The 17,018-nt window shown below is 30.6% G+C and overlaps 4 protein-coding genes across 4 annotated transcripts in view; 1 reads left to right on the top strand and 3 right to left on the bottom strand.

Annotated features, from left to right (window-relative positions):
* LOC109603988 (GTP-binding protein Di-Ras2) overlaps positions 1-9,653 on the bottom strand; it is a 60,721-nt gene extending 51,068 nt beyond the window's left edge. The window contains exon 1 of the mRNA XM_049962749.1: positions 9,468-9,653. The gene's annotated coding sequence lies outside the window, so the exon portion shown is untranslated. The remainder of the gene's footprint in view (positions 1-9,467) is intronic.
* Positions 9,654-12,474: 2,821 nt separating this feature from the next.
* On the bottom strand, positions 12,475-14,561 carry LOC109608184 (brachyurin-like). Its single transcript, XM_020024601.2, has 4 exons — positions 14,506-14,561; positions 14,256-14,452; positions 13,868-14,200; positions 12,475-13,217 (listed from the first exon to the last, which is right to left on the bottom strand). Exons 1-4 carry the CDS (start codon positions 14,554-14,556, stop codon positions 12,905-12,907), a joined length of 894 nt encoding a protein of 297 aa, XP_019880160.1. The 5' UTR covers positions 14,557-14,561; the 3' UTR covers positions 12,475-12,904.
* A 429-nt stretch (positions 14,562-14,990) lies between these two features.
* Positions 14,991-15,490, top strand: LOC126264498 (uncharacterized). Its single transcript, XM_049962751.1, has 2 exons — positions 14,991-15,232; positions 15,283-15,490. Exons 1-2 carry the CDS (start codon positions 15,037-15,039, stop codon positions 15,429-15,431), a joined length of 345 nt encoding a protein of 114 aa, XP_049818708.1. The 5' UTR covers positions 14,991-15,036; the 3' UTR covers positions 15,432-15,490.
* Positions 15,484-16,912, bottom strand: LOC109608185 (brachyurin-like). The gene is made up of 3 exons (XM_049962745.1): positions 16,846-16,912; positions 16,512-16,708; positions 15,484-16,057 (listed from the first exon to the last, which is right to left on the bottom strand). Exons 1-3 carry the CDS (start codon positions 16,894-16,896, stop codon positions 15,487-15,489), a joined length of 819 nt encoding a protein of 272 aa, XP_049818702.1. The 5' UTR covers positions 16,897-16,912; the 3' UTR covers positions 15,484-15,486.
* Positions 16,913-17,018: the final 106 nt, after the last annotated feature.

The raw sequence follows: 17,018 nt of genomic DNA, 5'->3' as shown, positions 1-17,018 counted from the left end.
AACATTAAATTGATTTAATACTCAATTCCGGATATTTTAGAAATTTAAATTTGATGGACTGTAATTTCTTCAGGAGAAACTTTATAAAAAAAGTTTTATTTAACAAACCTAATGTCACATAACCTAACTTATTGTGTATTAAGCAACATAAGTTGATAATACTTAATAAAAAAAAGTTATATAGTTGATAAACACATTATTGATTTTTCCATTACATTTACCACATTTTAGTTGTACCACATTGCTTAACCACTTGTTGATCGTCCATTAAATCACACCGAAAACGCAGCAATTATCCACCCTTTTGCACTTTCACCCCTTAAAATCGCAATAAACACGGAAATATGATTTAGTGAACAGGAACAAACAATAAAAGAACACTTGTGACTTTTTAAAGAGTCTAGTTTTGAATGAAAATACCATCCTGACGAAAACTGAAAACTAGAAACTGAATAAATTTGCATTAATTTAGTTGGTGGATCATATTTAACTGTCCCCCTTATGAAAATGGGAATGATGGATGAATTAAATACCTGTCTCGTTCACTAAACATTGAAAATTGATGGGAATTTCAGCGTTTCAGTTCATCTTGTTCAGTTTGGTCCAACAGTCTTAACTCGGTTTAAACGAAATGTCATTTTAAATTAAACTGTTGCAAGTTAACTTAATTTCCCTTAAGTGATACAATTATTTAAAAGACATTTAACATAAAATTATTGTCCTCTAATTTATGCCCCAGTCGATTAATTCAAGTTCATGAAAATTCAATCAGAACTCAAAGTCGCACTTAATTGAAAAACTTTTAATGGTTTTAGTGAACACCTACAAAACCTGCACATGTAAACGAGGAATAATTTACCAATAATTAAAATGATAAACCAGTTTTCCGCAACCGGAGACTCAGCGGGGGCTGATTGCGAACGGGATTGCGTATTAATTAAATCGGGAACAATCGAAAACATTTGCCAGTCGGACTTTTATAAATTTCATCAGCTGCAACCGGAATAAGTGATGCTGAAGCCGCAAATGAGGGCGTTGTCAACTGTTAGACTGAAATTCTTAGCTTGGATGTGTGTCAATGAGGTGACGTCAGTAAAGTGAACTAAAACCAAATCATAAAAACATTTTTATTATGTATGTGCACTTTGAAAGAAAATGGGAGACCCATTTCTGACTGAGAGAAAAGGAATGATCTGTCATTTATCTGAAAAAACAAGACAAATGTTGAGCATTTACCTGAGTGCCTAAACTTTGGCATATCAGTGATTTGGAGGACAAGTATCAAAAATAATTAATAGAAACAATAGGCACAAATAGACATTCTGAAGAAATCCAATCCTTCCTTCAGCAGTCAGAAACATTTAATGAAGAAAGTGATAGAAAGAACTGAACTATCTCATAAGAAACCTGAACCTTTCTTCAGCAGTCAGGAAAATGGTACAAAACCATTAACTTCTGATAAAGAAAACGGCAGTTACTGAAACACATTTAACAATTCTTCAACATTATAATCAGCAACAACTAAATTATCTCATAAGAAACCTAATTTCTCAAAGGAATCTGCTGAAATTCCTGCTTCCAGATTAAACTTAAAGAAACCTTCATTCTTTCCTTCAAAAATCAGGAAAAAGGTACTAAATTATTAATTTTGGATGAAGAAAACGACAGTAACTGAAGCAGATTTAACAATTCCTCAAGACTGAACCTTTCAAAGAAAACTGAAAAATTATAAACTTTTAAACCCTGACTGGAAACATTTAGTAACTCTGAAGCCACAGATGAAAGAAAGATATATCCATGAAAGTTTACTTATATAAAATGTGTTAAAACTGATACTTCTAAGCAATTGTTTCTTGTGTTAACTTAAGTGGTTTTAAATGTAATTAGAAGTTTAATGCTTTGTCCAATTATCATATTAAAACTTTTGGCCCCATTTTCTACATTACAAACTTGTTAAGGGATAATTTTGACATATATTTTAAAACAAAATATCTTAAGAATACGATATGGAGCATTTATCATTCTAAAAATGTAAAACATCCTAAAACAGCCCTTTATTTTGTTTGTCTGAGTTTTAAGTATATTCAGGATGACTTACCTACTAAATCAGCATCTTGGATTAATGAATAATAATTAATTAATTAATAACTGTGAACAGGATACTGTTTTCAGCTTGGAGGTATACTATGGAAGAACATAACCTAACAATTCACATCCAAAGTTGTTTGGTACCTCCAATATACATGAAAATGTAAAAGAGAATGTTTTGTGTGTGATAAAAATAATTAATGAACATATAATAACAAAATAATTGTTCGTTGATAATGTATGTTACACTCGATTAATTAATTTTAATTAGTTTTTTAATACAGTGCTGTAATTCAAAATAACTGATCAATCGATATCCAATTATAATTTTAAATTATTTAATAAATTAGTTTTCCTCATTAAAGTATACGATGAAACCAGAAAACTTTCAGAACAAATTTCCGTACACTTTGAGGGATTTTAATTTAATTAAAACCGAAAGCGAAAAACTAATACGAAATTGCTTTTACATATAATCTGCTGGGACAATTTTTATTTTCCCACACGCTGAATCTTTAAGAAACCCAATAACGCAACGCAACGCGTCCCTTAATGAATTGCGGAATGCTTTCAGGGTATTAAGTAATTTTTTTCCATGAAAATTCCATTTCAGATATGGATTTCTTCAGTGCGTTTGAGTTATTCGAGTTGTAGGGTTGCTACCGTTATTTTTCTAAAGTTTGAACGACTTTAATAAATGTTCCGTGGGGTTAATAAAACATGGCGGCACAATATTCTTGGTAACGCAGTTAAAATTAAATCTAATCGATATTACACCCTTAAAATTCGAGGAGTTTTTCACTTTTTCGTATAAAAGCACAAAAGAACCTCTCTCCACATCGTTTTAATTAATATATTAATTCATTTGTCGTTTCTAGTGGCAACCATTTTGAAATTGATTAATTTTCCATAAGCTAATTATTGAAATTATTGAAAATAATAATGATAAAAAAGTAATAAATGACATACATTGTGTATTCAAATAGAACCCTTTAAATATTAGTACAATTTTGAATTCCAAGTACCCACAACTCTGGGTCTGGAATGTTAGGTTATGTTCTTTCTTGTTGTACCTCCTTGTTAACAAAAGAATATCCTGTCCACAGTTATCTATAGTATTCCAAGATACTAAACTCTGGATATGGAAAAAATGGTCACGAATGCCTCAAACTTTACTCTTTCCCACTTTAAATGTCTAGTTTCTATAATTCACTAAAGATGGCCAACAAAATGAGCCTAATTTGGGATGATAAATGCTCCAAATTGTATTCTAAAGATTTTTTATTTCAAAATTATCTTGTTTGTAATGTAGAAAAAGTGGCCTGAAGTTTTAATATGATAATTTGACAAAGTGTTACACTCCTAACTACATTTAAAACCACTTAAGTTAACTTAAGAAACGATTGCCTTAAAGTATCAGTTTTAAGACATTTTATACAAGCTAACTTTTATGAAAATATGTTTCCTTCATGTGTGGGTTCTGCGTTACGAAATGTTTCCAGTCAGGGTTCATAAATTTATAAAAGTTCAGCTGATAAATGTTTTCGACAGTGTGTATTGAAAATGTTAGTTGTACTTCTTTGGGATTTCAGTAAAATTTGATAATTCCTACTTATATTTTTAGTTCTGAAACAATACACAAAAAATAAACGAGAATGTTAATTAAAAGTTTAAAACTTTTTCGTATTTGACGATGAAACGATTGACTAAAAGTTTCAGTTTTTATGCATTTCACAGGCAAACTTTTATGAAAATACCTTTTCTACATCTGTGGCTTCTGTAATACGAAATATTTCCTGCAGCAGCAGGAATTTATAAAAGTTCAGCGGAAAATAAATTAAAAATATAATTTAGAACCAAATTTATTTTTTAAAAACATATTTATATACACATGTATTAATATTATTAATGTAAAATTATTGTTTTATTAAAATTTGAATATTTTATATTATATTTTTATAAAAGACATCACATTTAAAAATTTTACAAGCAAAATTTTATGAAAATGTTTTTCCTTGGTCTGTAACTTCTGGTTACGAATATTTTATGATGCTGCTGATAAAGTTTATAAGGACAAAGCAATTTCTTTTAGAGGTTTCTTATGAAATAGTCCAGTTCTTGTTGATTAAAACATTCATTTTACATTTTTATGCATATTGGAGGTGCCAAACAACTTTGGATGTGGAATGTTAGGTTATGTTATTCCATGGTAAACAGTATCCTGTTCACAGTCATTAATTAATTAATTAATATTCATTAATTCAAGATGCTGATTCAGTAGGTAAGTCATCCTGAATGTACATAATACTCAGACCAACAAAATAAAGAATTGTCCTTTTCTTCATCAAAAGTTAATGATTTTGTACCATCTTGCTGACTGCTGAAGAGAGGTTCAGGTTTCTTTTGAGATAGTTCACTTCTTGCTGATTAAAACGTTGAGGAATCGTTAAAACTACTTCAGTCACTGTCGTTTTCTTCATGAAATGTTAATGGTTCAGTACATGTTTCCTGTCTTCTGAAGGAAGGAATGGGTGTTTCTTCAGAATATTTGTTTGTGTCTATTGACCCTATTATACCTCTTGATTCCTTCCAAATCATTAGTATACCAAACTTTAGGCACTATTTCTTTCTCAGGATCGACTGTAGCAAATGTTCAGCATATAGATAATGTATATATTTTACATACATACTCTAAAGAAATACCTATTCCATCCTTCAGAAGCCTTCTTACACCATCACAAGATGCTACATCACCATTAGCGTTTGATGAAGAAGACGACAATGACTTTAAAACAGATACTCAACCTCTTCATGAAGAAGCTGAACCTTCTGCCATAGTACTTGTATCCAAATTATCTTTCAACCAGACTCCATGCATCATACAACAATGCCATGGCAACAGAAAACATGGCAAAAATAAATAACAGACCCATAAAATTGATTAATTAAAATTTACCAATAATAAAACGTTGATATGGTTAATTCACACAGTATTAAAACGATAAACTGTGATACAAACACGAATGATGATAGTGGAAAATTGTCGGCTTAACTAACAGTTGTTTATCACAAAATGTACGTACATGTGCCGAATTGAATGCAATAACTTCCATGTGTTATAACGTTCGTGCATTAAATCATTAATTTGCGAAATTTGAATGAGAAATGTGGGAGATTTGAGCCACGAGGTAAATCGATAACTTTCTTCGCAGCACTTAAATTCAATACGTTGCGAAGACAACACACACAAAATATTCACAGTAGACAAAGGGAAATTTGTAGTTTGTGTACGTAGAACTGGTTGTAATTATAAGTTGTCGAAACAAAGAGATATGCACCATGTTTATATGTAACACGTACGAGTGGGAACTATATCGAATAACAAACTTAATTAATTGCCATTTCGAACCGCGAAAATTCCGTACATGTTGTGAATTTGCCCGAGGCTATCATTAAATTTTAGTCACGGAAAACTCCAATAACCACATGGATTTATTATTAATTAAAATCTATTTACATCCTAAGCAAGTTATTAAATATTATTTCAATGGGAACTTTTAATATTATTAAATATTTGTTTATTCTAACCTTTGTACAACATTACAAAGGATATAACCTAACCTAACATTACCTAACCCAACCTAACCTAACTAAATAAGTATCAAAATAGTTTTAATATTGAGAAAATGTTCATGTTGTTTAATGTATTGATAACTTTGCACAAATTATTGGTTAATCTAACTTAAAATTTTGTATGACAGTTCAAAGAATCTAACCTAACCTAACTTAACCTAACTAAATTAAGGTATTAAAATGGATTTAAAATGTTAATTAGAAAAACAAAATCAAATTTTATTAGAAGTGGGTGAGAAATGTTCATGTTGTTTAATGTCCTGATAATTCTGCACAAATTATTGGTTAATCTAACCTAAAACTTTGTATGATAGTTCAAAGAATCTAACCTAACCTAACTAAATTAAGTCTTAAAATGAATTTAAAATATTTATTAGAAAAACGGAATTAAATTTGGCCACAAGTGAATAATAAACTATTGACACAGTGACATTCCTTTTTTAAAGATAATTAAAACTTAAATATTATTAATTATTTGTTTAATCTTACCTAAAATTTTGTTCAACAGTACAAAGAATTTAACCTAACCTAACTAAAACCCACCTAACCTAACCAAATAAGTCTTAAAATAGTTTTAAAATGTTAATTAGAAAAACGAAATCAAATTTTATAGAAAGTGAGTAACCTTAAGAAACCTAAACTGAACTAACCTAACCTAACCTAATCTATCCTAACCTAACCTAACCTAACCTAACCTAACCTAACCTTACATAACCTAACCTAATCTAACCCAACCTAACCTAACTAAATTAAGTTTTAAAATGGATTTAGAATATTTATTGATTTATTTATAAGAAGTGAATAAGAAATATAAAAATAATTTTTGTTACAGTAAAATCAGTGGCGTGCCTTTCCTCTTTAAAAATAAATTATTTTAAAATGTACGAAATTGTATGAAATATAATGTACAATCTATAAATTAACCATAATGAATGTCTTATTTAATAAAACAAGTTTACGTCCTTACAAAATACCGACGCAAACCATATCTAATATATCGTTTGCCGGTTATGAACAATAAAACATTGTTCGGATTATTTCGTTTCCACCTTCAACATTTCCCTCACGCTTTTCTTGATATAAATTATTTGCGGGTGAAATTTATGAACGCCAATAACCGTTAAAAAGTTCAGTGCACGTTTATCTTATCACGGTTTTCAATATATATGAAATATAAACAAGTTAATAAACTAAATGATAAATTTTTATGTGATCCCTTTGAAATGACAGCACGGCATTCACGAACCGGATAGGATTTTTTCGTCAGTTCAATCCACGTTTAATTTAAACAGTTTATAAATAAATATTGGTTAATTGGAGTTGTGGGGTGGAATTTTATGTAAGAAGAAGGTATTTGTGGGGATCAATACTTGGAATGACTGCGTTTGACAGGTGATGCTAAAAATATTTGTAAAAGTGCGTTTGGGAAAAAATGAGTACAGGAAAAGAGCATTTCAGAAATCATTGTGCTTATATATATATATAAAAAGAATAAGAAAACAAATAAATAATATTATATTTGTAAGAAAAACTAAAACGTGGCCAAAATCTATTAATTTTATTTATTAATGTGAATAATAATATCAAGCTAGATAAACAATATTAAAACAATGAAAAATTAACCTTTTAAATTATTGGTGACTTAACAAATAATATTTCACTCTTTGTAAAAAAAAATAAGATGTAAGCATTTTTGGCTAAAATAATTAATATTGTGTTATAATTGTAAATAATAATGTCAAGCTGGATAAACAATATTAAAACAATGAGAAATCAAAGATTTGCTACAACACTTATTAAATTATTATTATTACACATAATGGTTATTACCCATTTAATTTATTGGTGACTTGACCAATAATATTTTACTCTTTGTAAGAAAAAATAAGACGTAAGCTTTTTTGTTATTGGTGACTTGACCAATAATATTTTACTCTTTGTAAGAAAAAGTAAGACGTAAGCTTTTTTGTTATGGGTGACTTGACCAATAATATTTTACTCTTTGTAAGAAAAAATAAGACGTAAGCTTCTTTGTTATTGGTGACTTGACCAATAATATGTTACTCTTTGTAAGAAAAAATAAGATGTAAGCATTTTTGTCCAAAACAATTAATACTGTTTTATAATTGTAAATAATAATGTCAAGCTGGATAAACAATATTTAAACAATGAGAATTCAAAAAGTTGCCACAACACTTATTAAATTATTGTCTGACACATAATGGTTATTACCCATTTACTTCATTGGTGACTTGACAAATAATATTTTACTCTTTGTAAGAAATAATAAGACGTAAGCTTTTTTTGTCTATAACAATTAATATTGTTTTATAATTGTAAATAATAATTTTAAACTGGATGAACAATATTAAAACAATGAGAATTCAAAGAGTTGCCACAACACTTATTAAATTACTATCTGACACATAATGGTTATTACCCATTTAATTTATTGGTGACTTGACCAATAATATTTTACTCTTTGTAAGAAAAAATAAGACGTAACCTTTTTTGTTATTGGTGACTTAACCAATAATATTTTACTCTTTGTAAGAAAAATTAAGTTGTAAGCATTTTTGTCCAAAACAATTAATACTGTTTTATAATTGTAAATAATAATGTCAAGTTGGATAAACAATATTTAAAAAATGAGAATTCAAAAAGTTGCCACAACACTTATTAAATTATTGTCTGACACATAATGGTTATTACCCATTTACTTCATTGGTGACTTGACAAATAATATTTTACTCTTTGTAAGAAAAGATAAGACGTAAGCTTTTTTGTCTATAACAATTAATATTGTTTTATAATTGTAAATAATAATTTTAAGCTGGATGAACAATATTAAAATAATGAAAATTGAAAGAGTTAATGACTGTTACCCTTTTATTTTATTGGTGACTTGATAAATAAAATTTCACCCACTTAGGAGCACATTAAAACGAAATCAAAACAAAATTTCAGAGACAGTTAAATTAAAAGATAGGAATTAACATGCCCTCACGTTGTCCAATGAAAGTCGCCTAGTTTTTGCTATAAAATTGTTTAATTGGATGTCTGGAACAGGTGGCCTTTGGCTCAAAGTCCATTAAAATTTGGATTACTCGCCTCGGAACTTCATATTTAAGGCCCCCCCTTTGAAGTTTGATCGGCGTCTATTATGAGTTGACCGAACATGGAAAAATTGGATTTTCCTCTATTTTTTCCCCTTTTTTTTTTGTTTTTTATTGTTTCGGACGGATATTGGGCTAATTATGGTTTAAAACTGTTCGTAAAAAAGGTACAAAATACATTGTTACCAACTAATGGGGATTTGGAACGTATTCCTTTGAGCTTTTTAAGTTTTGTTTGAACTTTTTTTATAGAAAAGTTTTCAATATTCCATTCGTGAACTATTAATATTTACATTAGTCAAAAATTGATTTTTATATATATAAAAAAACATAATAGTATTTATAATTTTATATATTTAGTCCTTTGTTACAAACAAAGGGTTAATTAATTTTTGTTTACATGACATACAACTTTAAATTAAACCCAATATTGGTTTATATTACTGATTTATCATATATCATACGTATCATAAATATAATTTGCATAATTAATAAAAGCATACACCACATTGATTATGCCAAATTATAATTAACAGTTAATATTCCTGCTGCAAATTTATTCATGGCATCAAATAAACATCAGTGATTATAATTTACATTTTTATTTATAATAAATGTTGCTTAATTTACCTGCATCAGACGCTACGGAGAGATTCCTGCCAACTCAAAGTTTCCGCTCTTCGCCGAAAAGCACACACGAAAGTTTCGGTGCAAGTCGAAGCGTGGACAAGTGGAGCGAAAGAGAGACAGAGATTGGGAAAGGCTATAGCTAGCAGAGAGAGCGGCGCGACGGAAGAGGAGCGGCGCCAGAACCGATGCGAAACGGTCCCCGGTGATAGCACGACTGATTTGGGAAAATCTGGAAAGCGTCGCGACGCGCTTTCGCACGGGACGCGCGCCGCCTTTCGCCTTATCACCATCTTGTTTTGTTGCAATTATGGTCGTTGGTTTGTGGTTTGGTGGTTCGCACAATTGTTTCGATTTTACATTTTGTGAAACTGTGTTGAAGTTAAAATTTGGTCCTAAGGGCAAAGTTATATCATATTTGAAACATGTGTTAAAATTACATATTAATATGCATAAGGGGGAGCTTTTAATACCCTGTTTCGAAACGTTAAAAACTTCCTGAAAAAGTTTTACGCTTTACATGCAAAGTTGAAGATTACTTATCTCCAATACCAATTTTGTTTTAATTTGTGAGTTTATGTGAGTTATTTAAAAAAAAGGTTTTCTGTTTTTTTGTCAATAAGACCTTTTTTCATTTTAAAATATAATATTTGAAGAATTATTTGATCAGGAAGATTCTTTGTCTTTTTAGAAGGATATTTTTGAAGAGTTAAATATCACTAAGAGTTTCTTCTTTTTTCTCTACATTTTTTGTTAATTCTAATACAAAAAGGTTCTTATTAAATCTTAGAATAAATGTGAAAAGAATTACAGTACTGAAAATAAATTATTCACCAAAAAGAATTTTGATTTTGTTTAGTAAGACATTTTTGAAACATTATATATCAATAATCGTTTCTTTTTGTTGTTCCTAATAAAAAAATCATCAAAAACTTCAATTAATTACATAAATAAATACAAAACTGTACATTGGTTATCAACAATAACAATGTTTTTCTTTTATGTGGCATTTTTGAAGAATTATTTGTCAACCAGAAGAATTAAACAAAGATTTTCTGTTCTCCATATGAAATTAAAATTTACCAATAAGACTTTGTGTCATTTTAAAATATAATTTTTGAAGAATTGTCTGATCCAGAAGATTTTTTGCCTTTTTAGAAAGATATTTTTAAAAAGTTAAATATCACTAAGAATTTCTTCTTTATCCTTTACTCTTTTTGTTAATTCTTATACAAAAAGAACCTTATTAAATCTTAGAATAAAAGTGAAAAGAATTACAGAACTGAAAATAAATTATTCACCAAAAAGGATTTTGATTTTGTTTAGCATGAAATTTTTTTAAACATTATATATCAATAATCGTTTATTTTTGTTGTTTCTAATGAAAAAATCATCAAAAACTCCAATTAATTACATAAATAAATACAAAACTGTACATTGGTTATCACCAATAACAATGTTGTTCTTTTATGTGGCATTTTTGAAGAATTATTTGTCAACCAGAAGAATTAAATAAAGATTTTCTGTTCTCCATGTGAAATTAAAATGTACCAATAAAACTTTGTATCATTTTAAAATATAATTTTTGAAGAATTGTCTGATCCAGAAGATTTTTTGCCTTTTTAGAAAGATATTTTTAAAAAGTTAAATATCACTAAGAATTTCTTCTTTTTCCTTTACTCTTTTTGTTAATTCTTATACAAAAAAATTCTTATTAAATCTTAGAATAAATATGAAAAGAATTACAGAACTGAAAATAAATTATTCACCAAAAAGGATTTTGATTATGTTTAGCATGAAATTTTTTTAAACATTATATATCAATAATCGTTTATTTTTGTTGTTTCTAATGAAAAAATCATCAAAAACTCCAATTAATTACATAAATAAATACAAAACTGTACATTGGTTATCACCAATAACAATGTTGTTCTTTTATATGCCATTTTTGAAGAATTATTTGTCAACCAGAAGAATTAAATAAAGATTTTCTGTTCTCCATGTGAAATTAAAATGTACCAATAAAACTTTGTATCATTTTAAAATACAATTTTTGAAGAATTGTCTGATCCGGAAGATTTTTTGCCTTTTTAGAAAGATATTTTTAAAAAATTAAATATCACTAAGAATTTCTTCTTTTTTCTTTACACTTTTTGTTAATTCTTATTAAATCTTAGAATAAATGTGGAAAGAATTATAGAACAGAAAATAAATTATTCACCAAAAAGAATTTTCATTTTGTTTAGCATGAAATTTTTTTAAACATTACACATCAATAATCGTTTATTTTTGTTGTTTCTAATAAAAAAATCATCAAAAACTTCAATTAATTACATAAATAAATACAAAACTGTACGTACATTATTAATTATTATTTAATTTTCCCTTTAGAAAAATAAAATATTGAAACAGTTTATTAATAAATAAACAACTCTAAGTTAAGTATCATATTCCAGTCTAAAAAATTTAAAAGAAAAAGCGTCACCAGCAGAAAATTGGTTCGGAAACAAAATGGACATCGTGACACACATAGAACACGGATAATAAACCGGCGAATTCCTTCCGTAATATTTGACAATTCGGTCGGACTTATTCTCCCACTCGGAATTCATAATGGCACTTGTCGAAAGTCAACGACCCCACCGGATTCCCGGATTCGTTCCCGGAACTACGTCCCGCATAACCAACCCCGTTAATGGTTTCTTTGTGTATAATATTTTGCATATATATTTTTTTTTAAATTGTTTTATTAAATTATGCGTTGACGTTTAAAAGTTGTTTGCGTTGTAATTAAATTTATTCCGTAATTGATTTTTAAATACAAACATACACAAAGCATTTTCTATTGCGTTGGTCACGAAATTTAAATTTTATCGTAATATCATATATATAAATTAAAACAATCCTCAGTAAACATGTTTCCTACTTGTTCATTCTGAAAGCTTTTAAAACAAACACTAAAAAATCATATTTTTTATTAAAATACATACAAATTGTTTAAATGTATTCAACAAAGTGTTCTTGTTGATGTAATTTTGAAGACGTAATTATATTTTTATGTTGATATGCCCCCATAAAAATGGTAATGAAATAAACCCCATAACACAACAAAACGGTCCAGTTTGAGTGGCTTTACTTGTAATAATCGTTTTACGGGCATTAATACGTAGAATATCGGCTAACTCACGAACAGATGTTTACGAAAGTTGAATTTAACACAAAGTGGAGTCCCATGGCGCCCGTCCGAAATTTCGTCGGGCTTAAACGAGGATTTCCAGACGGCTGATGTCGTAAACAATGAGCCTGCCGACCCCCAAAAACAAATTCATCATCCCTTTGATCATTTTCATGGCAACAAGTTTCGTTCCAGGCGATAATGAAGCACCTTATTGTAACATTTAATACGGTTATAATCAATCAAAATCAACATTATAATATTTTTACAGGCAAAGAGCCAAAACGGCCAAAACTAGGACGCTCCCCAAAGCTGGAAGGGCGGCAAACACCCCTTCACTCGTGCGGTTTTTCAGGTCGGTGTTTTCGTCCAGCCAGTCGTAGTACTTGGCGACGTTGGTGTAAACGGAGGGGGAGCAAATTTCGCACAGGGTGGTACCGAAGGATGTGATTCCTATTTGCTTTTTGTCGAGGATCAAGGGACCTCCGGAGTCGCCTTTGCACGTGCCTCTGTTCCTGTAACCCGTTGTGCAGATGTTCAATTCGTTTATTAGGTCTGGACTGTTTCCGAAGAATGACCTGGAACAAAACGGGAACACCTTTAGGTACTGAACAAAGAACTGCACTAGTTTACTATGTTTTTAATTTAATTTATAAGATTAAAGGTGCTCTGAAGATGTACAACGTCAATGCCATCCTGAAACATGAAGAATTCTTCCCATTGGACCATTAGAAGGATGCTTCATGAAGAGAATTGGTATGGATAACACATAAATTAAGTGGACAATGGACTGAAACTAGTAATCTGATGGAACAGTCAGTTTTTAAAGAAATTTACTGAAGAAACTTTATAATTAAAAGTACTCTGAAGATGTACAACATCAGGACCATCCTGAAACATGAAGAATTCTTCCCATTGGACCATTAGAAAGATGATTCGTGCAGAGAATTGGTATAGATAATACATAAATTAAGTAGACAATGGACTGAAGCTGGTAATCTGATGGAACAGTCAGTTTTTAAAGAAATTTACCCAAGGAACTTTATGATTAAGAGTGCTCTGAAGATGTACAACGTCAAGGCCATCCTGAAACATGAAGAATCCTTCCCATTGGACCATTAGAGAATTGGTATAGATTACATATAGATTAAGTAGATAATCTCATGGAACACTCAGCTATTTTAAACTTAAATGTTAAAAAACTTGAGTTGTCTAAGCCAAAACATACCTGCAAGATTCCAAATCCAGAACAGTAACGTTAGTGTACATCAAAACCTCAGACTTTTCAGGCACATGCTCGTCGGTGAATCCCCAGCCGAGAACGACAACGCCACCGTTGTTGTGTGTGTCGTTCTCGTGAGACCGTTCAGGAAAATCGACTAATTGTATAAAATCATTTATCGGCGCCTCAGTTTTCAATTTTAAAACGGCAATGTCATTTTGATAAGTCCCCGAATCGAAGTCCTCGTGGACCGTTATGTTTTCTACCTCCATTCTAACCTGAGTCGACTCGTTTTTATAAATATTGTGCACGCCCAGTATAACTTCCACTGTTGACATCCTAAAAAGTCAGTCACAGTTAAGTTCTACACAAACTTGTCAATTAGGACACTCACGCAACGGCACAATGGGCGGCAGTTAACACGTAATTTTTAGTTAGAAGGGTACCACCGCAAAAAGCGTTTTCGTTTATGACCAAGCCCACAACAAATGGGTACGAATGCGGTACTGCTTCGTCGCCACCGATTATCCTTAATTGGGGCAGCTCTATGGGCACATAGTTGTTCCTAAATGATTTCCAATCTACACCACCCTGAAATAACTCTTCGCTGTAACTGAAAGTTAAATTAAATTTGAAATACTTACAGAAAATGTTGGAATAAATAATACAATTAGGAGTGAAGTGATTGGAATCATGTTGTTGTGACAACATTCGTAGATGGTCTAATTTTGTGAGTGTTACTGATTAAACTTGTTAACTATTTTATCTATAAATCCGGTAAAATTAAAGTTTTAATATTAATAATTATTTGTAGATAATTCAAGTAATTCACTCTATAATTTAGATAAAGTAATCACTACTATAAGTATACGTATATTTATATTGTTTATATCATCCTTAAACTATTAGTAATATATTATTTATTGTGTTATACATCCATATAATGGTGCAAAAGTACTTCCTTTTTAATTTGTGGTTCAAAATTAAGCTTTTTATATTAATATTCCAGATTAACTCTTAATAATTTTAATATTTTCTCATATAAATTATGAGACACCCTGTATTCTCTATTTATCTTAGTTATTACCATAGATATAAACCATAAATTTCCATAGAAACTAGTATCCACCCTTCACAAAAGTTACATTTCAAAGCAATACTGAAGATAATTTAAAATGAACAGGTTGGCAGAGTTTATAACATACATTACTCAACACGTCGTAAGTATAGAGTTAACAATAACCCCTCCTTATGTTGGTGTCCTCCTCATTGCTTTCTTTACTGTAATTGTACCCAACATTTTAATCATGGAGATTGACACATTTATTAGACGTGTTAAGGTGAATAAACAACTATTAGAGTGTGGAAGAGGTAAGGATGTTTAAAACCTGTTGCTTTTAATTAACAGTTATTTATTTTAGAGTTTTTAAAAGATCTGCAAGACACAAGGAGCATTAGTTCGAACGAATCATTCACTATAACCTTATCTGATACTGAAACAGACGCAGAATACAAACGTTTAGTCAATACGACTCCGGAGGAGTACATACGCTTACACCGAAACGATTAAAGCCACATACATATTATATATTAATGTATTTTTTACAAATAAATTAACAGTAATATTAATTTTTTATAACGACATCGGAGTTGTCCCCAATCCAGTCCAAAAACTTGCCAACGTTGGTGTAAACCGAGGGCAGACACATCTCGCACAAGTCACTGCCCATGGACACGACCCCAATCTGGGTGCCGTCGTGCACAAGAGGGCCCCCCTGATCGCCTTTGCACGTGCCCACGTTCCTGTAACCGGAGGTGCAAAGATTCGACTCAGTAACGTACTCCATGGTACCACCGAAGTAGTCGCTGCACGTATAAACATCCAAAATGGTCAGACTGACCTCCCTCAAGGCCTGACTGGGATCTGAGCCGTCTTGGGACAAGCCCCAACCGGCCGCCACTACGGTTTCAGCAAAGTAACTAGAGTCGGCGTCAGATCTGGCCGGTAAGGTGGCCACCTGAATGTTGGAGTTGAGGGTAGGCGCACTCACTAGGTGCAGAAGGGCTATGTTGTTTTGCAAGGACGTTTCGTTGTAGTCCGGATGGATTGTCGTGTTGTCTGCCTTAATGTGGACTTGGGTGGCTTCGGAGGTCGTTATGTTGTGGGCCCCCAAAATCACCTCCACGTCTTCACCTCTGTAAATTAATTAATTAATTAATTAATTGATTATAAAAACAATATTTTAGTTTAATTTGCTTTAAATAGAGTTACTTAACGTATATATCAATTAACTCGAGTTATTTTGAGAAGATCAAAAGGAGTGATTGGACACGTCCTGGCGCTTAACTAAACTCCGACATCAAGTAATTGCATGTAGCCGTTTTATGTGCCTTCAAATCGACTACTTCAATTAATACGAACATTAAACGGTCTTTTACGGTTCTCTGCCATTTAACTATTAACTATTTACGAGATATTGGTCAATAAAGCCCAATAACGATGTCAATGAAATTATTCAGAGGTTCTCGCATCGGGACCGTTTAAATTTATGTTTAATTAAGGCATTTTTCCCGAATAATTTATTATTTAATTGACGAAACCTCAAAATGTTCCTTTAATATATCAAATTAAATAATAATAGGGCCTTACAGAGAAGCACATTGAGCGGCAGTAAGGACATAATTAGGAGATATAAGAGTTCCAGCACAAAATGAGTTTCCATTTATGACTAATCCCGCGATGAATGGAAAGGAATGAGGTGCAGCTTCGTCTCCCCCTATTATCCTGAATTTCGGGCTCAGAATGGGAACGTACCGTTCCAACTTCGGCGAGGGAATTTCACAATGCTGGAAAGAAATTGTCTTCATTCACGAATTTTTAATTTCACCAAAGTTTTTTAAATATTTGTCTGTTGGTTACTCAAAAATTAATGAAATAATTGTAATATATGGACGTTTACTTTTTTTTTAAATACATCACTTACTGTTAAAACACTTGAGAAAAATAGGAACAAAAAAAACTTGAGGATAGACATTTTACTTCTGTCTAGTATTGACTAATAAACTATTTATGTCTAAATGAGATCAATTTGATAAGGTTTAATTAAAATTAAGGATAGCAAATAAATTGTTTTATCTTTGAGATATAAATGATAAG

The sequence above is a fragment of the Aethina tumida genome, chromosome 2, assembly GCF_024364675.1.
Source record: "Aethina tumida isolate Nest 87 chromosome 2, icAetTumi1.1, whole genome shotgun sequence".
In the NCBI taxonomy this organism is placed as follows: Eukaryota; Metazoa; Arthropoda; class Insecta; order Coleoptera; family Nitidulidae; genus Aethina; species Aethina tumida.
Note: the sequence above shows the minus strand (reverse complement) of the source record. Positions and strands in the feature narration are given on the sequence as shown.

What these genes read in the sequence shown, in the direction of transcription:
- LOC126264498 (XM_049962751.1), top strand. Translation starts at nt 15,037, where the DNA reads ATGAACAGGTTGGCAGAGTTTATAACATACATTACTCAACACGTCGTA. An exon ending in ACTATTAGAGTGTGGAAGAG is followed by an intron (nt 15,233 to 15,282) that starts GTAAGGATGTTT and finishes TATTTATTTTAG; the next exon opens with AGTTTTTAAAAGATCTGCAA.
- LOC109608185 (XM_049962745.1), bottom strand. Translation starts at nt 16,896, where the DNA reads ATGTCTATCCTCAAGTTTTTTTTGTTCCTATTTTTCTCAAGTGTTTTA. An exon ending in TTTTCTCAAGTGTTTTAACA is followed by an intron (nt 16,709 to 16,845) that starts GTAAGTGATGTA and finishes ATTTCTTTCCAG; the next exon opens with CATTGTGAAATTCCCTCGCC. An exon ending in GCCGCTCAATGTGCTTCTCT is followed by an intron (nt 16,058 to 16,511) that starts GTAAGGCCCTAT and finishes ATTAATTTACAG; the next exon opens with AGGTGAAGACGTGGAGGTGA.
- LOC109608184 (XM_020024601.2), bottom strand. Translation starts at nt 14,556, where the DNA reads ATGATTCCAATCACTTCACTCCTAATTGTATTATTTATTCCAACATTT. An exon ending in TATTTATTCCAACATTTTCT is followed by an intron (nt 14,453 to 14,505) that starts GTAAGTATTTCA and finishes GAGTTATTTCAG; the next exon opens with GGTGGTGTAGATTGGAAATC. An exon ending in CTGGATTTGGAATCTTGCAG is followed by an intron (nt 13,218 to 13,867) that starts GTATGTTTTGGC and finishes GTTTTGTTCCAG; the next exon opens with GTCATTCTTCGGAAACAGTC.